General features: G+C 38.4%; 1 protein-coding gene across 2 annotated transcripts in view; it reads right to left on the bottom strand.

Annotated features, from left to right (window-relative positions):
- Positions 1 to 24,590, bottom strand: part of KHDRBS3 (KH RNA binding domain containing, signal transduction associated 3) — a 90,441-nt gene that overhangs the window by 56,086 nt on the left and 9,765 nt on the right. For both annotated transcript variants that reach the window (XR_015808586.1, XM_014888802.2), the window contains exon 2: positions 7,534 to 7,652. Coding sequence is in view for 1 of the 2 variants with exons in the window: in XM_014888802.2 (XP_014744288.1) it covers positions 7,534 to 7,652 (119 nt within the window). In the remaining variant the exon portion in view is untranslated. The remainder of the gene's footprint in view (positions 1 to 7,533; positions 7,653 to 24,590) is intronic.

Raw genomic sequence — 24,590 nt, 5'->3', positions numbered from 1 at the left:
ATAGATACAGCAACACTCAAAGTATCAGTCACTTAGTTACTATTTTTACTTATATGCTGCTTTCAATCAAATAATAGAAGGACTCAAACCTAAAGGTACAAATCCAGCACATAGTAAAACAATTTTTACTTACAAAATTGGCAAAATCTGTTTATTTGCTGGTGTTACAGAAGCAAGTAAGCCTGGCAAATCCAGGTAAGCTCTTACACAAGATTGCTCACATACAAGTTGCATGGGTGCCTCCCATATTCCACATTTAGGGTTTATTTGCCACAAGAGCACAAGAACAAAGAACAAATTCAGGTTTATTATTGAAGTCAAGCTTATAAACTATCTCTGAATTACACACTGGATAGTAACAGACATCTGAGCAGCTCTGCCCGAGTCAGACCATTCACATTCCCCAGTGCTGGATCAGAATCAGACCTGCCAGACTCCCCACTTTACTCACCCCACTAAATACAGCACAATCACCTCCAAACTGCTGCAAATACCAAAAATAGTCCTCAGCTCCACCAGCTTCAGCTTAGCACTGTGTTAAAGCAGTCACACTGTGTTCCAGTGCAAGCTGGTGAAGTTTTCAGTTCTACAGGACAGATGAATTCTTAAGAGTGAATGATAAATGTCACTCTGCACTGGATCACCTTTGTCAAACCAGGAATTGTCTCTGCACTAAGACAGCTTCTAATGTATTAGTTGAGTACCAATAAACTATGGACAATGGCATATAAAAGAGGAGATAAAGTCCCCAGCTCAAATTTGCTTCTAGACCAGTTCTGAAGGATTTGGTAAATATGGTATCTCAAGCAAAATTACAGGCATATTTGCAAAAACAATATCAAGACTCAGATCAACACCTGGGAGGCAAACAATTAGATAAAATGGGAAAAATTAGCACCTCAGCAACGCTTCTAACCAAATAACACTCAGCTATTGATAAATGGTACTCTCTGAACAAAATATCATTCAATAATACATTCATTTGGGCAAAAGGATGCAAGATTTGAGAGGTGTTCTTATTCCTAAAATCTGATCACTGAAAGCACATCCTCCTGTACCTCTGGTTTACCTTGTGGGTAAAGATATACTATGCAGTGCAACAGCCCTTCCTCAGATTCCTGAAATACAGGATTTTCTCCTGAATATGGTGCCCATTAGCTGGCAAATATTGGTTAACTGTACTGAAAGAGTGTATCTGCTTCTCTTTTACAGATGATCCTAAACATAACAAAAAGTAACAAAAATCTCCAATTTAAAATACATCTTAAATAGGAAACATCTTTCACAACAGAAATAACAAAAAAATTGATAAGGTTTTTGCTTCAAAATTGTTTCCTTTCTTAGATATTCATAAATCCTAATTTTAAGAAGCATTTTTTCAGTTATTATACAATGGAAATTATGTGTATCATTGCATAGCACTCATTTCTTCAGAATCACCAAATCAAAGCATGACTTGAACAGTTGTCTAGAGATTTGTTTCCTTACCACATCACTGCTTGCAACTATTCCCTGAAAACATTTCTGGAGAAACAATTACAAAGAACATTCAAAAAGCATTATATTCTCTTCAGAATCATTTGATCTACTATATGAACTATATAATTAAAAAAAAAAAGAATTAATTCCAGTGCTACAGCATTTTTTAATGTATATATTACAGAAAAGGGGATATAATAGAAAAAGTAATCCTTGTTTATCCCCAACCAAGGCAAGTCTGCTAAGAATGGTTCATCCAGCTTAAAACACTTAGTGAAAGTATAAATGCTTGACCAAATGCTTTCCTGTAAAGCTTTAAGCACTCCATTGTTATTAAAGCCATAGAAAGCTTTCTTGTCATATTAGTTTCCTGCAATGGTTTTTATGTGACAGAATCACTAGTAAAAAAATAAAAAGTTAATTTAAGATTCAAAGCACTTTCCCATAAAATGACCTGAAACAAGGTAAACTTCAAGGTTTTTCCTATCCATCTCAGAAAGATAAAGTTTCTATAGAAAGCTAAGTGCTTCAAGCATCAATATTCTACCACAAACTACTCTCCTTCATGTAACATGGTAATGGTCTTTAAACATTTAATCATAGCAGAAAGCTTGGTCAATTTTAATATAAAGTTGCTTAAAAGTTATCCCTGCCATTACAATTGATGCTTGTTCCTCCACATCACTTCTGGTTATGCAACCACATTTTCTCATTTCTGCTTTAAAAAAATCCTTAGAGCTGAGCTATTATGAAAAATTGCTTTCTAACTGATCATGTGATTAAAATACTAATCTCTCCATGACTTTACATAACAATGGCAGATACATTGTATATGACAATGACATTTTAAAACAGGTATTTTCACTTTAAAAGTTGAACTAAAAGGCTTAAATGGATACCAGTTCCACAAGTCAGTAACATTTGAGAAAATATATTTAAAGTTTTGCTTTGGGGAAATAGATAATTTCTTCATAACTTCTGAGATTTACCCAGTATTTAAGTGTAGATCTATGAGCAATTTTTAAAATGGTAGCCTGTCAAAACTGAAATAATTATTCCCCACAGTTTTGATCCATCTCACAGAAAACCATCATGATTCCATTTACCATCCATGGAAGCTATTTTTTTCAACTAATTCAGAACATCCAAGTTCAGCAAACTGTCAAAGCAAAATCAGGGCTCTAAGACTAAACTACTTCACAATGCATATTCATTAAATGTATGGGAGGGGGATAAAACCTTCCTGTCTCACAAGTACACAACAAAGCTCTAAAACACCTTTCACATGTGATGGCTCTTCCTAGCAGAGTTGGGACAGATCCACAGAGTCCCTCCACCAATACAACCACATCAGGACCTGCCTGGAGTGGTCAGCTCACCTTTTATGCCTTTAAATCTGTGTAAGTTTGGAGATTGTTTTCAAGCATGAAGCAACAGAAATACAGGTTTAAGGGTCACATTTTCACACACGACCCAGAGTCAGTTGAGGTATTCAGCAGATAAACAGCAAGTCCACAAGGACTCTTAGCTACAGGTAACCTGATTTAGAAATGAGTTCTACCTCAAAAAGTTGGCTCGTTTCCTATAAGGTACCATAAAAGCCCAACATCTCTAATCCTTACTTGTTATAGATGTCCCAGTTACAACAGGATTGCACACAGTATTACCACAGCTTACTCAAGCTTCACCTAAATACCTCAGATTAATTTCTGTATCACAGCACTTCAGGCCCCTTGGAGGCATCTGCAGAGCTGGATCAAACCAAAAAACTCTAAGACTCTGCACTATCATATTTTGACTAGGCTTGCAATCCATAAAGGAGTTTTCACAAGGTTTTTGTCTTACCACATAAGACTATTTGTCACCGTATCAAGACAAATCAGGGACTTTTTTTACAGGAGTCTGCAAATAACACAAACAAATTTATTCAAATTCACAACCAGTCTCAAGGAGAAACTGAACATAACTTCTGAGACTAACCACCGTGAGTTATTTCATAGCATAGACAAAATTCAAGTTGTCTTGGTTATTCTATCATCTTCTATCAAGGTCCAGATATGGAGAAAAAAACATTTAGACCAACTACCTGTAGCATGAGATTAAGCATGTTTACTAACACTGCCAAAGGTTGAGCAAGGCAAAAGTTCCCAGTTAAAGGATATAACTCTAGAGTATCACAGAAAGAACCAAGAGCTCTTAGACAGGAGGCCACTTAAGCTCATCACCAGGAACACTCAGCTATTTGTGCACTAAGCAAAAGACCAGAAACTCCTGTTTTTTCAAGGTAAGCAAAGATGCTCATAAAAGTACAATACATACTTTTGAACATGTCTACCAGATTCTTTTCCAACAGAAACCCAGCTGCTCTGCACTTCAGTTGAAGAGTTTCTGCTGCACTTAAACTGTCACCTTCCAGGGCTGTCAGAGGTAATTGCACAGGACCCAGCCATGGGCTCATGAGAATGTATCTGGCAGGACAGGAAATGTGAGCAAGCATTACCATGCCAGGCTGATCTGATCAGAGCCTGGACTGCCTGACCTGTGTTGAGGCTATTATGATTAATTCAAGGAGTTATAGAAAAGTTTTAAAGAAGGAAAAGGCAATGTACTCTACATTTCAGGTCCAGCAAGCTGTCATGCTTGGGGGCACTGATGGGTTGTTTTGGTTCACAGACCTCTCATATAAAAATTAGGATAGGATTAATGAAATATCAAGATACATCAACAGCAGAGGCCATCTTTCTTTCCTAGAGTCATCCCTGGGAAATATAAAGGAATAATTTCTGTTGGTAAAAATCACTTATATTTGTGGTTAGCTTCATTTTCATCTAATTTAACCCCATTAAGAACTTAACAATTTTAATGACTTGGGGTTTTTTTGATCTAGTTTAAAAGTAGGACCCTTTATTCAGGGGTTATTTATTTAACTATTCTGTTAATGAAGTTGAAGCAAACTTGTTTTTTCTCAGTCCTTCCCGGTTACCAAAGTTAGTTTAGATTAAACCCAAACTGGTAACCCAAAGCTTGTTTGAGAGATTTATCAATTATTATAATAATTTTGTCAACTTCAAACAGTGGATTCTCAGGTCAGTATCCCCATAAAGACTACATTGCCTGAAAAAATGGAGATGCCTCTCCAGGATCTTGTGAAGTAGGTAACAGCATTAGTGTGGACTGCAGGCAAACACGCCAGAATGATTGCAGAACTCTGAATTCAAAACTGACATGCAGAAGATTTTTTTTTGCATAGATTTCATCCATATTTAAGTCTGGAATTTCATTCTTCTGAAGCATTTGTCACCAACACTGATCAGCAGAAAGAAAACTCAAAAATGAGAAACAAATCTTTTAACCACTTTTCTGACAAATTCTCCCTTGGTGTTTTTTACCAGCAACATATTTGCAGCAATGCCAACACCTACCACAGGTAAAATGGTCTAGGAAACTGCACACATACACAGAGAACAGCAGTGCAGAGATACATTTCATTCCTGTGAAAGGCCATTTTAGATTTTTATGATGATCACAATATTTTTGTTAAGTTCCACAGAAGAGAATCACAGAAAAGTATAGGATGGAAGAGATCTTAAGGACCACCCAGCTCCAACCCCCTTGCCATGGGCAGGGACACCTTCCACTCAATCAGGCTGCTCAAAGCCCCATGCAGCCTGGCCTTGAACATTCCCAGGGATGGAGCATCCACAGCTTCGCTGGGCAACTGTACCAGATGCCTCACTACTCTTTTATTTAAGAACTTTTCACTATCTAATCTACATCTCTCCTCTTTCAATTTAAAGCCATCCCCACTTGTCCCATCACTCCATGCCCTTGTAAGAAGTCTCTTTCCAGCTCTTTTATAAGCCCATTTTAGGTACTGGAAGGTGCTCTAAGGTCTCCCTGGAGCCTTCTCCAACTCTCTCATCCCATCTCCCTGGCACAGGTGATCCAGCCCCCATCATCTTCACAATCTCTCTGGACTAATTCTAACAGGTCCATGTCCTAAACTCTGGGGACCCCAGAGCTGGGTGCAGCACTGCAGGTGGGGTCTCAGCAGAGCAGAGGGGCAGAATCCCCTCCCTCACCTGCTGCCCACGGGGCTTTGGATGCAGCCCAGGACACCTTTGGTTTCAGGGCTGTGAGAGCACTTTTTGGGATAATGCTGAGCTTCTCTTCTCTACCAACACCCTAAGTAGTCCTAAGGTTCTTAGTTTGCCATGTAGAAGTTATGTCACTTCATATAGTGTATCATAATTTATTAGATCTCAAAACCACCAACCTGGTTCTAATACCAAGTGACAGCAAATTGCAGTGACTAGTTGTGGTTTAGGGCAGGTGCTTTTCAGAGGTATCAAGAATACCTATCATAATTCTGAACTGATACTCACCTCCCAGATTCCCGTAGTGTGAGAAATTCTAGTTCATTTTGGCTCTACAGAATCTTTAATGAGCAACCTTTATCAAATATCCATCTATATGGAGTAAAATGGAAATTTCTAAGAGAAGTTGAGTGCCCAAATACAGCAGTAAAAATATTAAGTATCTAGGATTTTATTCACTCTGGCAGAAGAGAGATTTATGAGCATAGAGAGACCAGTATTTTGCTTTCTGTGGAGCAGTCCCAGTGGAGATGCAGGAACTCACATGACATATCTGTTCTGTATAGCTGTTTTATTTTGCACCCCTGGATCTGCCTGGGCACAAATTCAGGCTTCTTTCCATAGCATACACCAGGCTTTACTCCAGTTCAGTGTCTCTATGGGTCAGAATCAAACAGCAGAGCATCTCTAGCCATTCAAAATATGGCAAGAGCTTTCCTACTAGCTATCCTAAATAATTTCAGTGTTTACTCCTATAAAGAAAGTTGACACTAGATAAAGAAGCAGAAGTATCTTTCAGAAGGCAGTTTCCCTTTTTAATAGCCAGTTTGCCTTTCTTGCCCCTGAGCTCAAGTATCTACATCTCAACATTTAGAAGAAAAACATCCTGTTCACAAACACTGACTGTGGAGTAAGAGGTTCCAATATTTTACATCCCGATCTTTATGTTTCTGTTTGCTTGTATATAGCTCTACTTAGTCATAAAGATGACTTAAGCCAGAGTTCCAAAGAGGTGCCCACATGATGTGCAGCCTTGCACTCACTCAAGGAATATTTTATGAAACTTTGAACACCATTAAAGAAATCCCTGCGAGTTACCCTGCACAGGCGTGTGAGAAAAACACTGATACTGTACAGGAAAAAAGTAAATTATAAAGTTGTTTCTATAATTGTAAACAATTATATTATATTCTGTTTTCCTAAACAGAAGGAGGGAAGAATGGTGACTTTCTTTCCTCCATGAGCAGAAAGTCTTGAAATTTCTAGTATGAAGAAAAAGCCATTTCAAACAAATTAAAAAAATGATAATCTGATTGTCATAACATTAAACCTTAAAATTTTAAGCAGCACCAAAATAATAAAGTTCCACAGCCTACTGAATGTTGCATAAATGCTTCCAGGCAGCAATATTTTAGTGCAGGATAATACTTGGCAGTAAAGAAGAGTTAAGAATTCATGGTGGGCAAAGATATTAATGAAACAGTCTCTACCCCTCCAGAACAGACTGCATAATTTAGCAGTCAAGCTATAATTCATTCAAGAATAACAATGACTGACACTTAAGAGGATGAGAAGAAAATTTACACAATTAATTCCTTAATGGTGCATTTTAAGCTGCACTTCCAGCTACAATAAGAAAGTTTCAAAGCCTGGCATCAGATTCAACTTCAAAATTTGTTCTTCCTTTTGATATTCTGAAGAGGAGGATCCTGCTATCCCAAGGATATGGTTCAATTATTTGCTCTCAAAATAATATTTTGTGTGACCAGCATCACTTTCCTGCATATTGATTCCAACACGAATCACTTCTACTTTAGAGCTCCTACAGAACAGAGTGCACAACAGTAACAGAAGTGACCAATAATAGTTTTAAATGTTACATTAAAAAATAATTAAGATACTAGTGACACATACTTTATAAGAACTTAAATTTACCAAATATGAAAATTGGGCTTACCTTAGGGAATTGTTTTACTGGAATCAGAACTTTTTGTCCCAGTTTCATGTTCTTATTGATGACTACATCAATATACTTTTCTTCTTCTTTTCCTTCCCCTTTTTGGAATTTTTCAATTTCTGTTAAAGAAAAAATATATTTTTTCAGTTTAATGCAACAATCTAAAAGCTGAGAATCTTCAAATTAAGTATAAATAAATTTCAAAGCTAATACTGTATGGCATGCATATGACATATTGTGTGATTAATACATGTAATTGGTTATGCAAGGCCAATAGGGTAAATCATGTTTCCCTTTCTTTATATTCATATTTATATCAGCACCTTGAATTAGCATTGCAAACACTGTACTCAACACTTAAGATACATTTTTTTTATATGGCTCAATTAGTGAAAACTATTCCTAGATACCTTCGAGAATGTTTAAATTAAAAAAAACCCCACATAACATAGTTTAATATTCAACAATTTTATTCTCTTTATAAATAAAGTATGCAGTTTTAATGGTGGCTTTCTACAGCGCACTTAGGAACAAATGTCAAGTTAATCTTTCATAATTTCACGAATGTAATTGAGGCACATAGATCATACTCAAAAATCTGAGATTAGTGTTATACCAACAATGACATTATTAGGAATGGGATTTAGAAGTTCAAACCCTGGCTTGCGTGACTATTCGTTCCAGAGATACAGACAACGCTGACTCCTGATTATACTTTTCTCCAAATATTGACTCTCCAGTGTGCTAATGAAAAACTGCAGATTTCATTAGAGAGGACTCATGAGGACCATGCAGGGAGACAAAGTGAAGCACTTCTTAAGGTATTTGCTGGATTGGGACCATCATGCTGGGGGCTAATTGTTAAACATGTGAGCACGCACCAAAATCCAACCCATTTCAGAAATGCCACAGAAGTTCTTCTGTGGGAATCTAGCACTTGTCCTCCACAAGCATCTCCATATATCTTGTTAATTTGTCACCACAAGAAATACCCTTCTGCTCTACTCGACCACTAGAAATTAAGGACATTCATCAAGACCTTGCAGTTTCTTTAATGGGAATGTGGTCTTAGGCCAAGAGGAGACTGTAATAAAAACTTGAACGAAAAGAAACCAATCAAAACCACAGGAGAAAGCAGCCTTTAGTACACTTTCAAAAACAACCTGGTTTGAAACATAAAACAGAATAAACCAACAAATTTCTAACTATGGAAAAAAATCCATGCATTATTATCAGATTTATTTAATGAATACCAGTCCATTTCCATTTATCACTAGAGAAATTAAGATGCCAACATCTTTTTTAATAGATGAAACTTATCTTCCATGCAAGTTTTAACTTCACTAATACAAAATAGGAAATAAACGATTTATTTAAGTTATTGTTCAGTGGCTGAAAACTAAGAAAGTCAGACGAGCCTCAGAGTATCTGAAGGCTTCTTGAAGGAAAAGAATTACCCACTTGTATTTTCAAAACTTCTTGTCAAGTGTCTATGAAGTTTTTGATTCCTATGGATTGTAGCAATGTAAAAATTCTGGAAGTGCCCTATCAAAGCAACCTTGCTTCATCGTGCTCAGTAAAAAAAAAAAAAAAAAAAGGTTCCATCACCATTATCCCACCAGCCAACAACAACTGAAGAACACTTCAACAGTTGAAATACTGGTAGAAATGGAAATCTGGAAACACCACGTTACAGGCTAGGGAATTACAGGAAATTAAACAGATGCAAAGTTACATCAGTTTAATTCAGAACTCATTTCCAAGTGAAATGAAGACTAAAATTTTATAGGATGTGATGCTCCCACTCAGAAATTATGTAACTGGTATCTTTTAGAAGTCGAAGTTTGCAAATATCACATTCAGGTGTAAAAGCGTAATACTATCACAGCATTCAAATACAGATATACATCTAACATCCCTCTTTCCTCATATAAAAAGGGCAATAGTGACAAAACACTTTGATTCCCCTAGAAAAACAAGATTAGGTACTTAGAGGTTTTTATGTTTTACAAATAAAAACACAACACTAATTTTTAAGGCTTTTGCTGGTATTATACTATTAACACCCAAAGCTTAAAACTGACCAGAAATCTGCTGTTCTTTAGCAATATTTTACACCACAACATGCTGGTTATCAAAATTGTAATTAAAATATATCCATTTGTTATGACTGAAGCAAATGCAGTTGCAAAAAACTTGATATGACTTGATTTAGTATTGATTTTAAATATTAGGAATAAAAATTTGTTCAAGTCGTAAAAGCACACAGTTAAACTCCATTCAATATTAAATTCAATTAATGCATTTTGCTATATTTTTCTGATGGAGCAGTGCATCAAGACCCCCAGGTAGTTCAGCTGATCCCAGCTTGATGCAAAACCTTCATGAGTTCTCATTCACTGTAATTAGTGTTACAGTAAAAGACTTTTTCCTGAAGAATCTAAACTTACAAAATAAGAGTACCTTCAACATCAAAGTGCACCGAATTTTTATGAACTGGTAAAGCTAAAAATTTGTTTTCTCATGTTGAGTCATATGCTGTTATCCCCAAATGCACAGCATGGCATACACTGCAATGCCCCTGCCCACCTGAAAGTGGGGAGACCACAATAATAACATTAAACTACAAGTTTATGAATCAACAGTGGTTTAAGGAACTTCCTAGAAATTGCCAAGAAATATTACACCTGGAAATAAGTTGTTTCAGACACCTCAGATGCACTTAAAATGCTCTTGAAGAGTTAAGCACAGAGTTATACCTCAGTAACTTTCTTTGGCTGAGCCAGATGCATAAATTCCTTAAGAGATCAATACACTGCTAATTGTATTTCCTAAATACTTTAGCTTAGAAAGTTATTTTAATTAGCTATTTGAAGGACTTGGTTGCAACAATGTGATTAATGCTAAATATGCTCATAAGATGGGACTACTTTGAGCTAATAAAAAGCATAAAAAGACTGCTCTCTTCTTGCTCTAGTAGATACTGAACTTCAAGTCACTGAAGTAATTATTAAAAGAAACACATTACTTATCCCAAAAATCAGTTTTCCTATCCCAAGTATCTACACACTTTATTGAACATTTTAAGCAAAAAATCTTAATTCTTTTACTTGCACTGTTTAAACAACTTGCTTTTTGCTTGAAGAAGCTACTGAAATCTGTTAAGAGGCTGCACATCAGCTCTCAGCAAAACGGATCACAATTTTCCCCATTTGCTTTAAAGACAAACTACTTTACTAACAAACAGCCACAGCTCATTGCCAAAGCAGTACAAAGTAAAATTAAGTATTTTTTCCTGTTATGCTCTAATGTTAATCAAACTGATTTAAGACTTTCTTCCCCTTCATTGTTATTGTAAAAGACTCAAGTTTTGTATGAACAAAGTCCAGTCCACTAATCACATTTTATCTCAGATTTTATTTTTTCTTTGCGCTTGAAATCTATGAACAGGAAAATACAGCTGAGCATTAGAGTTTTATTCATATCTGCCCAGCTCTTCCAATATCATTCACATACATCAAGCTTTAGATAATTAGGGAAAAATCATGCCAGATCACACAGGAAATCCAATCAGATTTTCAAGGTCAAATGGATAGGAAGATTTGCCTTTTCTTAATCCTTAGATTACATTCTGCACAGCTTAGCTATATGAAGCAATGCCATTTCCTAGATCACAAACAGTAAATAAACATGTGATTAAAGGTTCCCATAATGCTAGAGATTAAAATCTCATGTTCTCAGACCAAGGATGCAGCTAATGCAACAGAAATTCAACTGCATGGATTTTTTTATTTACATTTAATCACAGCAGAGATCTAAGCAATGATTAGTCCTCAGTTAATTCACCACATAACAGTGGTAGATACATCAAATAAGGACAAAGTAGAATTGTTTCATATTATTCTTCAGTTAAAATTAATCTTCCTGGGGCAGAACTACAATCCGGGATTCCAGCTCCCTCAGCTAAGCCAATATAAATATTTGTGTTTGATACTGAGCACAGTGATGCCCTATTTGTCTGTAGCAAATCAATATAATAAATATAAGATCGAATGTCAATCTTAAAGTAAAACAGAAATGTTCACTGCACTTGTCCTTAAGGTAATACTTCCCTCTACACAAGATCAGGGGAAACAGAAAACAGGTCTGCAAATCTTTAAGAAACTTTCTACTGTATTTCCTTAGATTCAGATGTCTCACCAAACACCCCATTATATGTAAATAATTTTGTACTGACTTCTTCCTACTTTGGATGGAAGAACAAGTGAAAAATGCAAGGCTCATTCAAGGATATCCAAATGATCATGGCTTAAGAGAACAGGGCATTGATGGAACTGCACTGCAATTGCACTAGAAGTAGTTCCCACATTCATTTTGAAAGTGAAAGTATTCAAAGAATTATATTATCCTTTAAAAATACTCCTAAATCAAGTGGGTTTGAAAATTACTAACATTATACAATAGAAGCAATAGATTTTGCTTTATTTGGGCAATTTCATTGCCTTGTATCTAAGAAAAGGAAACATAAAAATTTAGACTGACTCAATCAAGCATGTTATACAACTACTGAAGCATAGCCCAGTAGCAATAATATTTCTCAGTGAATTCTCAAAACTTCACAGTTGACTTAGAAAAATCACACCCTCCTCAATTCAGAAAGCTCTTAAGTCAAAGTGAAGGCTAAGTATATTTACATACTTCTCCTGTCCTTTTTAGTTCTTGAAAACTCACTGCTTTTGACCATTGCTGGAGACAGAACACTGAGCTGGATGGCCATCTCCTCTGGCAGCAAGATTCCTTTTGGTTTCACATCAGAAAAAAATCCAAGTCATGGTACTACAAAAAACAGACCTTGATTTATTAGTTTGCATTTTATGAAGACCACCTTTAAGGAACACATTCAAGCTTTTCTAAGAGACAAGCTCCCAGAGGAAAAGGCAGACTCCAAGTCAGTTGCAGCAGAATGTCAGGAAAAAAAAAAGTTTTTCCCTAATGGACAAAAATCGACAATATCAGCATTCCATACTGTTTATTCAGAAATTTTCACTGTGGCAAAACCCATAATTTATCTCAGAAGATACCTATTCTTACGAAAATATTACAACTTTCCCAATGAAGCCAAGTCGTAGGAAGTCTGATGCTAACTGCCCGCAGTCCTTCCAAGAGTTCTGTAAACCCAGAGTACAGTAACACAAGATGGTGAACCCAAGTGCAATTCTAAATTTGATTAAATTGATGAGAGCTTAATCTCATTATTGTCGTAGTAAAATGGGCTTGATTGTACTTCAGGTTATACATCTTTTACCCTGGACTCTATTCCCTGTCCTACTAGGGGATGATTAAAAGTTCTTTGAATCAGCACCTCTCCAACCAATATTTCTCATCTTCTGAGCTGAAAACAGTACTGCACAGCATGAACCTGAACTAGAATCACCACACCAAGGCTTTAATACATTTCAAAAGGCTTGCTGAAATAAACCCCACAGATTTCCTTACAACAGCCTCTAAGAGACCTACCACTCACTCCCCCTCCTCTTGATCAGCATGAAGCTGGACAACCTTCCCAATTTTTGCTCTAAACTAGAAGAGGCAACCTTGGCCTCCTACTTTTGAGTATCTTAAAACATGTCTAGCATATTCTAGATTGCTTCAAAGCAGTTTCTCTGTGTAGACATTCACAAAAAAACCCCAACAATTTCTCAATTTCAGCTGTATATAACATCCCAATCCCCCAGAAAAACACACTAGTAAGTTCAGCAACTAAGCATTTTCTGATATGAGTAAATGCTTACACAAATATCCCTCTTTCCACCGTCTAAGATATTTCCAAAGTAAATATTAGTGTGTCTTCATAAAAAAAAAAAAAAGAGGAAAATTAGAGAACTAAAGTAATCACGCAAACAAAAATAGCCTCAAAATATTTAAAACAAGGAAAGTAAATATGTGTAATGGCAACATTTAGACTCATCCTGAATAGGTCTAAAACACAAAAAAATGCAACAGAATTTTCAATTTTTAATGCTTTTGATCTCTTACTGCACTCACCCCCACTCCTTTAAGACCCTCCGAGAACTTTACCTATTCTCCTCAGCCAACATTTTAATCCTTTAAAAAATATTTTTTAAAATTGCAAGTTTTGCATCCATAATCGGTCCTAATTCTGAACTGACATAAAAAGTAAAGCATTAAGATTGTGAACTGTGCATAAAAAACCACACTAATTTGTTTCAACTAATGCACATTATTACAAAAGTTGAATTCCGAATAACTGTCTTTCATATGCCACCTTAATTTTGTAAAAGCAACTGACAATGAATCTAATTTCAATTTACAATAAAATAAGCAGTTCATGCTAGAATGATGTCTACAGTATTCAGAATCTTCAAATTAATAATAATATCCCTGTTGAAGGACTCAAACCAATCTTTATTTAAATTGCATTCACAGGCATTATAAGTTCTATTTTACAGTTTAAGCACTACTATCTGCACTGATCTGAAAATACATTTCAGTCACCAATATGACAAATATTTTGAATGGGCTTTTTTATTTAAGCAATTCAAAACTAATTGAACACCCATTACCTTCACATCAAAAATGACTCCACTAAAATCTGTTTAGACTGATGAATATTAGCAGTAAGGTAGGAAGTACCACAGTAGGAACTGTCAAAATCATGTACAAGGTATTAATAGATATTTAACCAGTCTTGCTCAGGAAGAAAACAAGATGCAGACAGACTTCAGTCCCATATCTTCGACCTACTCCACTGAAAATTATTTATCTCATTGTGAAGATATCTTATAGCAAAATGCTAAAATCAGCTGTATGATTTACCTACTGTACATTTATCTACTGCAGATCTTTCTTTAAGCATTGTGCTGGTTTGAAAGCAAAACCAGTGAGAGACTCCAAGTCAGTGATACAATTTAATAGGAAAAAGGAGAAAAAAAATAAAATAAATGCAATAATACAAAAGAAAAACCACCGACAGAGTCAATACAACCTGACACCCTGTCAGTCAGGGTGTTGGTAGCAGTCCGTATAAATGGTGGCTGCATCCCCCTGGATGACAGATGTGATTCAGTTGAAGCAGTGCTCCTGTAGAAGGTGCAGTTTTCCTCCGAAGATCCAGCGATGATGTTGAAAAGGTCCGACTTCCCTCTGGGATCCGGTGGAAAGGAACTGCCTTCACGTCCCAAACCCCAGTTTTTTATCTAGGTAGGAAAGGCTTAGCTCCTGCCCCTGGCTGAGGCATCTCCCAGTGGGATGATGTAATCTTATCAGTCACACAATAGGACTTAATGGCCCATTAACAGAATATATCTTCTGGAGGAAGGATGGGTTGTGAATAGATAACGATGATCATCCCCCATCTTATCAGATGGCACATCAGCAGAGGATATCTCCCACAGAGATAAGGATCACCACCCCTCCCACATTTCAACAGATGGTGATAGAATACACATTTTTGCATTGTACCCCAGGACAAGCATGAATATTTTTAAATTAGCAAGGTCAGGCATCCACTAACTACAAGAACTTAACTCATTTGTTCTGTAAATTAAAATCCAATATACAGAGCATCTTGGTGCATAGGACTGAGGCAAAATGAAGTTAATATTCCTTCTCAAGAATCCTTACAAGCAGCTGTTCCACCTTTTTCATTTATGCATATGAACACAGCCAGCTAACTGGCTGATTTCACTTCACATTTTGGTGAGACATCAGGAAGGGCCTATAATCTTTCTTCCTTACCATGTCATTAGCACTGCAGAGTACTACAAACTTTGAGACTCCTTTGACAACTTTCACAAGAAAATTTGTAAATTACATCTCAACTGAAAAATGGATACAACCTGCAGCTCTCAATATGCAAATATCACATTTTAAACGCTTGCCAATGTGAAGCAGTGGCCATAGCACATCCAGCTGTTGACCCTTAAAACAGACAGACTTGAGCACTCTTAAGACCACACTTTAAGGCACAGGCAAAGACTGCAGTTTAAAAATCTGCCAGCAGATTCAAACAAACCATATTTAATACTAGAAGATAGCTATGCTAACAAAACAACCCTGTGTTTTGTGTAATGATAGTTATACAAATAAGTGCAGCTGTTTCCTTAGCATTATGAAATATTTATATAGCCATCAGCAAGACAAAGTATTATTAACTTCTACTTCTCTAAAAATCATTTTTAGGTAACTAGAGCTTTGCCAGGAGCCTCCATCCCAGTGACAAAAGGCCAAGGCAGAGCATCACACTCTGGCAATCCTTAATTCAGTAATGAGTCATATTCCACTGATAAATACCAGTAAAATACAACTCACACCTTCTGTAAGTCATTATTTACTGGAAATCATCACTAAAGCAGAAATTTCAGGTAACATCCACAAATGTTGAGGGAGCTGGCTGATATCACCAACAGGCCACTGTTTCTGTAAGATCATGGTCATCAGGGATGACTGAGGCAAAGCAGTCCTATCTTCAAGAGCAGGGAGGAGGATCTGGGGCACCACAGCACTGTAAAACTCATCTTGATCTCTTGGAAGGTGATGTAGCAAACAGCTCTTGAAAACCATTTGCAAGTATAGAAGGACAAGATGAGAGCAGTTTGCACAAATTTATGGCAGGGAAGTCACACGTACTAAACAGTGCTATGAACATTATGAGACAAGAGCTGATGTGTCCACCCCATCTGTAGTAAGGCTTTTGATAAGCCCCCCACATCCCATCCTCATGTGGACTGAGGAGGCACAGGATAGAGACATGGACCATGAGGTGGCCTAAAAACTGACCTGCCTGGCTCAAAGGACTCTGTCAGGGGCATCACAACCAGGCCAGCCAGCAGTGGTGAGCTCTGAGGGTCAATGATATTTAACATCTTTATCCATGACCTGGCTGATGGCACAGAGTGCAGTTTCAGCACCTTTACACATTACAGAGAACCAGGAGCAAATTCCAACACCAAAGGGTTGTGATGACACTCAGAAGTGCCTCGAAGAGGTGGAGGAATGGGCTGACAGCAGTCCCATGCAGTTCAAAGGGAAGTGCAAAGTTCTGTACCTGTGGAGGAATGACCCCATGCAAGAGAATGGCCTGGGAACCAAACAGCCAGAAAGCAGCTTGGCAGAAGAGGACCTGAAACTCAAACAAGCTGAACATCAGTCAGGAAGGTGCCCTTGCAAAGGCCACCTGGGCTGCACCAGAACAGCACTGCCAGCACTTTGGAAGTGGTGATCTTTCCTCTCGTGCAAGTTTTAGCAAGTGTGTTGATTTCCGCTGTTTTGCTGAAGAGTTTTGAGATTATTTTTTGAATGGAAATATTTGTTCCATCTTTGGTACGTTTAAAAAAATACTAGTTCTAATAAATTCTTCCCCCAGCCCAAGATTTATTTCTCATGAAATACTAGAACATAGAAAGCCAGAATTTGTTACCCGAAAGCACAGCAGAAATTAATGTTATTCATTCATCATAGGAAAGTTAAAACAGTCCAGAGAAACAGATATGGACAGACCCAGGGTACAGCAGTCCATTGCTCTCCCTCTCCAATGTGCATGGCTAAAAATGCACACAAGCATGCAGCTCTTCCCAGAAGACCACACTGTCCAAAATGCATTTTCTGTCCAATAAAAACTTGTCACTGTCTATATTTCACACAGAGTTAGGGAAAGGAACAGAGATAAAGCTATTGCAAGTATCTATAGTATTTTTAAATTCTTATATTTAATTCAGTGAAATTCAGAGTTAGCACCAGACCTGCTATGACTTCAACTCACACCCACTGATCCTACATAAGCTCTACCAACAAGTATAACTTCAATCTTATTACAGAATTGATAATAAAAAAATCTATAAATTCTGTGGCATTGCACTGATCAAGTGAACTCAGAAAGTGAACGCAAACACTGCTTAGAGCCTCTAAAAGATGAGCCACATAAAACAGTGTACAGTGAAGTTAACCTTCATGTATAATTTCTTGTTCCAACCTACCGTCCGTAATTTTCTCATCTTGCTGATTTTTAACACAAGCTTCCTGAGCCTTTGATGTAAGTTTCTCAGAATCCTGAAATTTCCATGTCTGAAACTTTGTTTACTAAAGCACAAAGTATTGATGTGCAAGTAAGCTGTTAAAAAGTAATCTTGTAAAGAAAGAACACAAAACCACAAAAACAGGTGGATGTCACAGGTCATAAAATAGATGACTCGTATATTACTCTTTAAAACAAAAACAAAACAAAAAAATCACAAATTTTAACAATGTTTTCATTATATTTATGAAAAAGGTAACAACCTAAAGCATTTGTGCATCCTGATCCACAGATGTAGGAAACAAACCTATGGAAATTAAATAGGTTAATAATAGTAAGTCCCTTTTCTTTTACAGTTGGCACATATGAAAGAAAAGGGACTAATTCCAACACACCATCCTGGGTTAGGCTAACAGAGTCCTAATCCTCTAACCTCAAAGCCAGGTTGGATGGGGCTTTGAGCAAGCTGGTCCTGTGGAAGGTGTCCCTGCCCATGGCAGGAGGGATTGGAACTCTGTGACCTTTAAGGTCCTTCCAACCCAAATCACTTAATGATTCCTTCAGAAGGAATTCCTTCCATCACTTCCAGTGCAGCAGATAAAAGAGGCAAAGCACCACTTTTGACAATTATTGTAGGCAGTACTTTCATTTTTGTCACCCATTACAGTCCTGGGCTGCAGTAATGTAACTTGGCAGGAAAAACATATAAAGGCAGCTTGCACATCTACTGTCCTATGGGAAAGTGCAGCTTAAAGAAATTTGTGTGGTAATTTTATGTATGAGCTTCAACATAAATTGGATGCTATACACTTCTAGCATCCAAGTTAAAAATTAACTAGTAGAGGGATAACATTAATTACAATCCATTCCACATGCTCAATAGTAGGCAAATCAAAATTATTTTCTGTGTAGAAAGACATATTACACAGAATTAATGCATATTGCTACCACATTCAATTTTTTCCAAATATTATGCTATTAAACTTATTAAATTAGTTGAACCACTCCACAGAATTGTAGAACAAGATAAGACTCCTCTAAAAGTGCTATAAAGCTTGCAAGTCCATCTTATGGGCTCAATCCAGCTGTAAATCATAAGGATCAAAAATCTTTCAACAGACCAGTTTCTGCAGGAAAGCAGCCACATCTACACCTGCAATAAATCTCTGCCTCTGCAGGACCATGTCCCTGTCCATGCAGCATCTTCCCTGAGGAAGGTCATCTTTCAACTTTCATGGCATCTATGACGAAAGTTTTTTTCTTAAACTAGTATTTCTAGAACTCACCTAATACAACATTATTAATCTTTCCAAATTTAAGAAAAGATGAAAAGACCACATTTTATGCCTGCAAAAATATGTGAAGTAACTACTGACTTATACAAGTAAGCTTTTGCTGAAACACACCTAACAAAGCTAAAATATACTACAGTTTAGTAGCATTTATGGTAGGGGTTTATTTGCCATAAGAAACAGCTCCGACTCAAAATCTTTCTCTAAAGAAAGTATCTTCATGTTTACCTTAACAGAACTGAGCAGTTCCTTCTGAATTAAGTTGTATTTTGGATGAGTAAATTTGTTTACAAAAAGCATCTTTCTTCAGTAAAAAGTATTTTTAAAGGTTCAAGTTTCTTTCCAACAGACATGGCTATGGTATAGCTGTAAGAATCACGAAAGCTGCATGTTCTGTGCAACTATTCAGCAGACATTGCAAATTCATTTGTCTTACTATTTGGTGTTTTTTGAAGACCGTTTAAAATCAAATGCTTATATAGAGATCTAAAATGTGATGCCTAACTTTTACTGCAGGCAAATTATGTCACAGTTATTTTCTAAATTAACTTTAGACATGTTACTATTTTAGTTTTAATCCAGCTAATTTCAAAATGCCTACTTTTACTGAACACAAGTTTTCCCCACTGATGAGAATGTGTGTTCTTAGGGGAGTAATTCCTATATTCAATAGTTTAAATAGTAGATTTCAGTATATTTCTACAGATCATACACTGAAAATCAACTACTACAAAGTGTCACAGGCACAAGACAGCTGACACCTTTAAGTGCAGTGGAACAATTCACAGCCAGGGAAGTTCACCTACATTCAAGGTGAGACAGCAAAAACAACACTGGTCATATTTTTAACAGTAGTGCTGGGAGCCTGCAGAAGCTGTTTCTACCCAGACACCTGGCCTGCCTGTTCCCCACCTGCTTTCACAGCCCCATATATTCAAGTTTCTGCTCCTTCATCACTTCTGTCTGCCAAGAAACAATGAGAAAAGTGCCAACGCAAACTACCTGAGGTGCCATTACTTCTTGATTCAGTGATGCTTAAATTGCTTTTATATGGGAAAGAAAATGTTGATGCTCCATTTTCCAAAAGTACAGAATGAAGTTATCTTCTAGATGTGGCAGAGGACAAAGGGAATGCATTTGAAAAAAAAAAATACAGCTGCTTAAGAAATTTAGAGCCTGGGTACCTAAAAGGTGAAGGACAGCTGAGACAGCAGTAACCAATTAATAGGTAGATTTTTCTATTGTTTCTCTCTAGTAGCAAGGAGCAAAGCAAAAAAGTGCATTTAGGAAGAAACTCAAACAGGCACAATGGACACTTCTGCACCCAGGAAGAAGTCTTCCTAGAGAAGGGTCATGTGTTACCAAGTTTCAAATCTCACTTCCCCATCTGGATTCAATGACCTCAGAGCAAGTGTAGGAATCACATGTCCAATCACATACAGAGCAACCAGCTAAAAAGGTTGGAATGTGTTATTTTGCATCCACACAAGAAATAGAGGTGCTCCACTGAACTGAAAAATCTGACTGTCCACTAATACATCTGAAAAGAACATTTAACCACGGGGAATATAAGCTCTTTCTCGTGCTGACAGGAGAAACACATTCACAAACCCTGTACCAAGTCTGTCATGTGGTTTAAAGACTCAATCATCAATGTGTCACAGAGACAGAAAATACCAGAAATGCTACAATGAATTTTCGTTGATCATAAATGGAACTACACTCCCAGAACCACTCTTTTTGCAGGATTCCTTTCTAGAGCAAGGCACAACTAATTTAATAAGTTACTACTCATACTTGCTATAACTGTATCTTTAAAAATATGAAAAAAAAAAATGAATAGCACTAAATTACCAGAAAGAGTCGGGAATGAAGAAAAGCTTTTTCCACTAAATTCATATAGCTTTTACTTTACCCCTGCATAACAACTATTGGCAGTAACCCTTGACAAGAAGCATGAGATTAACTATGTAGCTGGCCAGGAATATCTATTCTGTTTAATCTATTTTTCTGAAGGGACCATCTGCTCTTATTTCTTCATTTTGTGGCTTAGCTTGAAATTGCATTCACTATTCTGTTAGGATTTCAATTAGGCACATGTAAAATTTCTTTCATGTCAGGATGGCTGTCTTGAGGATGAAACACTGTAAGGGGAAAAAGGTGTTATTACAAAAAGTTGATTGACTATAATTGATACAGCTCAAACAGTTAATTAGTCACCAATAAAATGAAAGAAAAATAATGCTAACATTTGTTTTATTACAGCACAGCTTGACATCCATTACTAACAGTATGCACAGCCATGTTTAAGATACCAAACCTGAATAAAGGAACTGTGCTTTCTGTATTCCCTCCACTCAGCTCTTTCCAATGACTCTGCAGAAAAGCTTCACACCTCAGCTTTGACAACAGCAATGAAACCTTTACAAATGAGGAGCCAAAAAAAATACCTCATATAGATGCTGACGAGACATACCTACATGATTAGCATCATTTGCACAGACTTGGAAATAACAAATAGTTACTACTAAAAGACTTACTAAAACACAAGCCACAGGGTTGAGCTGTAGCCAGCTACTACTCCAGTGCAATAATACAAAGTTAAGAAAAATATTCTGAAAGAACTGGAAAAAAATTAAGCCTACAGTTTTACCTTATACTTTATCCAAGTGGGAAAGAAAAGTACTTTTGATTCAATTATTTCCTATCTATTTCACTGCTTTCTGCAGAAAAATGACCAAGTAGGTGGCTATCAAGGAAGTTGAGTATTTTAGCTATGCCTAGAGTAACTAAAGAAACACTCGGCATCAGCCTCATGCAAGGCATCATAGCAAGCAGTCTCCTAGCCTAGGCACTCACTCATTGGAAGCTTTGGTCATTGCTTTGAACACATCAACAGGAATAAGGGATTGGTGCCTTCAGGACCTACAACCTACTCAGAGGCAGAAAATACATTATGTTAGCACAATGCTCAGCACAACACTGAAGTCTAAAGAAACTATGATCTAGCAGTTAAGAAAGCAAGTCACATCAATTTTCCACTGTCAAGGCATTAATCTAAAGGATAATTTGCTTAGAGTTCTTTATGGAGCTGATTCCACAGTCAGCTACTTGCCACTTATGTGAATGAAACACACACCAGCATTTTTAATTAACCTTATCTTGAACTATGTGAACTATTACTTAGGATTTCAAACAAGGCCTATTATTTCAGGTCCACCAACTATAAATAAATAATTTATAAATACCATTATGGTAATTTTCCTGTACTCTCCCTTTAGTCAGCTGATAATAAAGGAATATTCTAAGAGCTTGAAGTTTAAAAGTCTGGGAAAGTTTCTCTTAAAATTTTATTCAACACTTACCAAATTAGACTGACAGCAGGCTTAATAGTTTAAGCATACATGAAGAAAGCACCACAGGCCAAAGCTACTTCAGGTCAAAGAAGGGTTTGGAGTGGAAGTGACCTTAAAAACCATTTAGTTCTAATGCTCCTGCCATGGACAGGGACACCTTCCCCTTAGTTGCTCAGAGCCCCACCCAACCTGACCTGGAACATTCCAAAGGATGGGGTTTCCACAGCTTCTCTGGCCAACCTGTGCCAGAGCCTCAGCACACAGAGAAGAATTTCTTCCTCATATATAATCCAAATTTCTCTTCTTTTAGTTTAAAACCACCCCCATGTATATTATGTGGCATCATCCTCAATATATAAAGTGAGGGGCAAAAGGAAGAGGTGGACATTTGGAGTGGGAGGAATAAGGAAGGAGAGGATGCTCGAATGGAGGTGTTTGTCTCCTGGAGCCACAGTCAGGTGTGATGGAATCCTGCCTTCTGGAGATGGCCGAGTCCCTGCCTGCTCATGGAAAGTGGTGAACGGGTTCCTTGTTTTCATTCGCTGGTGTACACAGCTTGTACCTTGCTTGCCAAGGTAACCTATGTTAACCCAGAGTTCTGCAGTTTTTACTCTTCCCATTCCCTCCCCCATTCCCTGGCGGGGGAGGGAGGAGCGGCTGCGGGGGCTGAGCTGCGGGCTGGGGCTACAGCAGGACAGGGACACACCTGCGCCTTGAGATGCAGGACGGACAGAACACATCTGGCTACCGAGCTGCTGTGACAGGCGAACACCGCTGGCACCCAGCGCGCCCGATCCCACTCTCCCGGAGGGACGACACCTGCTCCCACTCCCCGATCCCAGCTGTCCCGAGGGGCTGACACCCGCTCCCGGGATCACACCCGACCCCAGGAGCCCCGATCCCGGCTCTCCCAGGGATCACACCCGTTCCTCCAGCCCCGATCCCGGGAGGGAGGAAAATCACGCCCGATCCCGGGAACCCAAATCCCGGCTCTCCCGCTGGGTAGGGGGGATCATACCCGATCCCCCGGCCCCGATCCCCGCTCCCCCGGGGAAGGGATCACGCCCGATCCCCCGGCCCCGATCCCCGCTCTCCCGGGGAAGGGATCACGCCCGATCCCCCGGCCCCGATCCCCGCTCCCCCGGGGAAGGGATCACGCCCGATCCCCCGGCCCCGATCCCCGCTCCCCCGGGGGAGGATCACGCCCGATCCCCCGGCCCCGATCCCCGCTCTCCCGGGGAAGGGATCACGCCCGATCCCCCGGCCCCGATCCCCGCTCTCCCGGGGAAGGGATCACGCCCGATCCCGGGATCCCCGCAGGGCCGGGCCGCTGTCGCCCCCTCCTGGCACCGCTCGGCCCGGGCGGCACCGCTACAGAAATAATTCCAGAAACTCTCTAAAACCCTCCCGAAACAGCTCCCCCAAAAATCAAACACACACAGTGCCTTCTCTGATAACTATTGCCATAATCATAATAGAGTTGCCTGGCAAAGATGCGCTCAAAAATCTTTCTGCATAAGCTACATCGTCAGGAGTTCTGTTTCACTACATGTAGATGCTGTATTAGAACCTTGTAGGAAAACCCACTGTGGAAGGCTTCTGCTATGTCCAAAATGTGCCCATATTAATAGTTCGTAATCGCCCAAGATCCTCAAATTCACAGATGATATAAGGCTGGAAAAAGTCTTCAGAGGTCATGAATTCTGTCATGGTTTAGCCCCAGCTAGCAGCTGAGCCCCACAAAAGTGCTCCCTCCCCCCCAGGAGGATGGGGGAGAAAATCATAAAGGTAAAATGAATAAACTTCGTGGGTCGAGATAAAGACAGTTTAATAGTTGGTAAAGCAAAACAATTCATTCACCACAGCCAGGCAGCTGCTCAAGCATTCCCAGGAAAGCAGAGCTCCATCACACAATAATGGTGACTTGGGAAAACACACACCATTGCTCCCAACTTCCTCTCTTCCTTTTCCCCCCCAGCTTTATATGCTGGGCGTGATGCCACATGGTCTGGAACATCCCTTGGGTCAGTTGGGGTCAGCTGTCCCAGCTGTGTCTTGTCCCACTCCTTACTCCCCCAGCCTCCTCACTGGTGAAAGGGCCTTGAAGGAGCAGGGAAGGCCTCTGTGCAAGCTCTGCTAAGCACTAATGAAAACATCTCTGTGTTATCAACAGTGTTTTCATCACAAATACAAAACACAACCCCACCACACCGGCTACTAGGAACAAAAAATTAAACCCAGCCAAAAACACCACAACCCTCACAAGCACTTTATGACTACATTTATATCATTCCCAGAATTTATTTCACATGGTATTAACAGGCTTCTGTGAAGACTCAGGTGCCTGCAGAAACAAAAACGTTTAAAGAATAGATA

This window comes from Sturnus vulgaris, chromosome 1 (assembly GCF_052056855.1).
Source record: "Sturnus vulgaris isolate bStuVul1 chromosome 1, bStuVul1.hap1, whole genome shotgun sequence".
Classification (NCBI taxonomy): Eukaryota; Metazoa; Chordata; class Aves; order Passeriformes; family Sturnidae; genus Sturnus; species Sturnus vulgaris.
The sequence above is the reverse complement of the archived record's forward strand: the minus strand, read 5'-3'. Positions and strand labels throughout refer to the sequence as shown.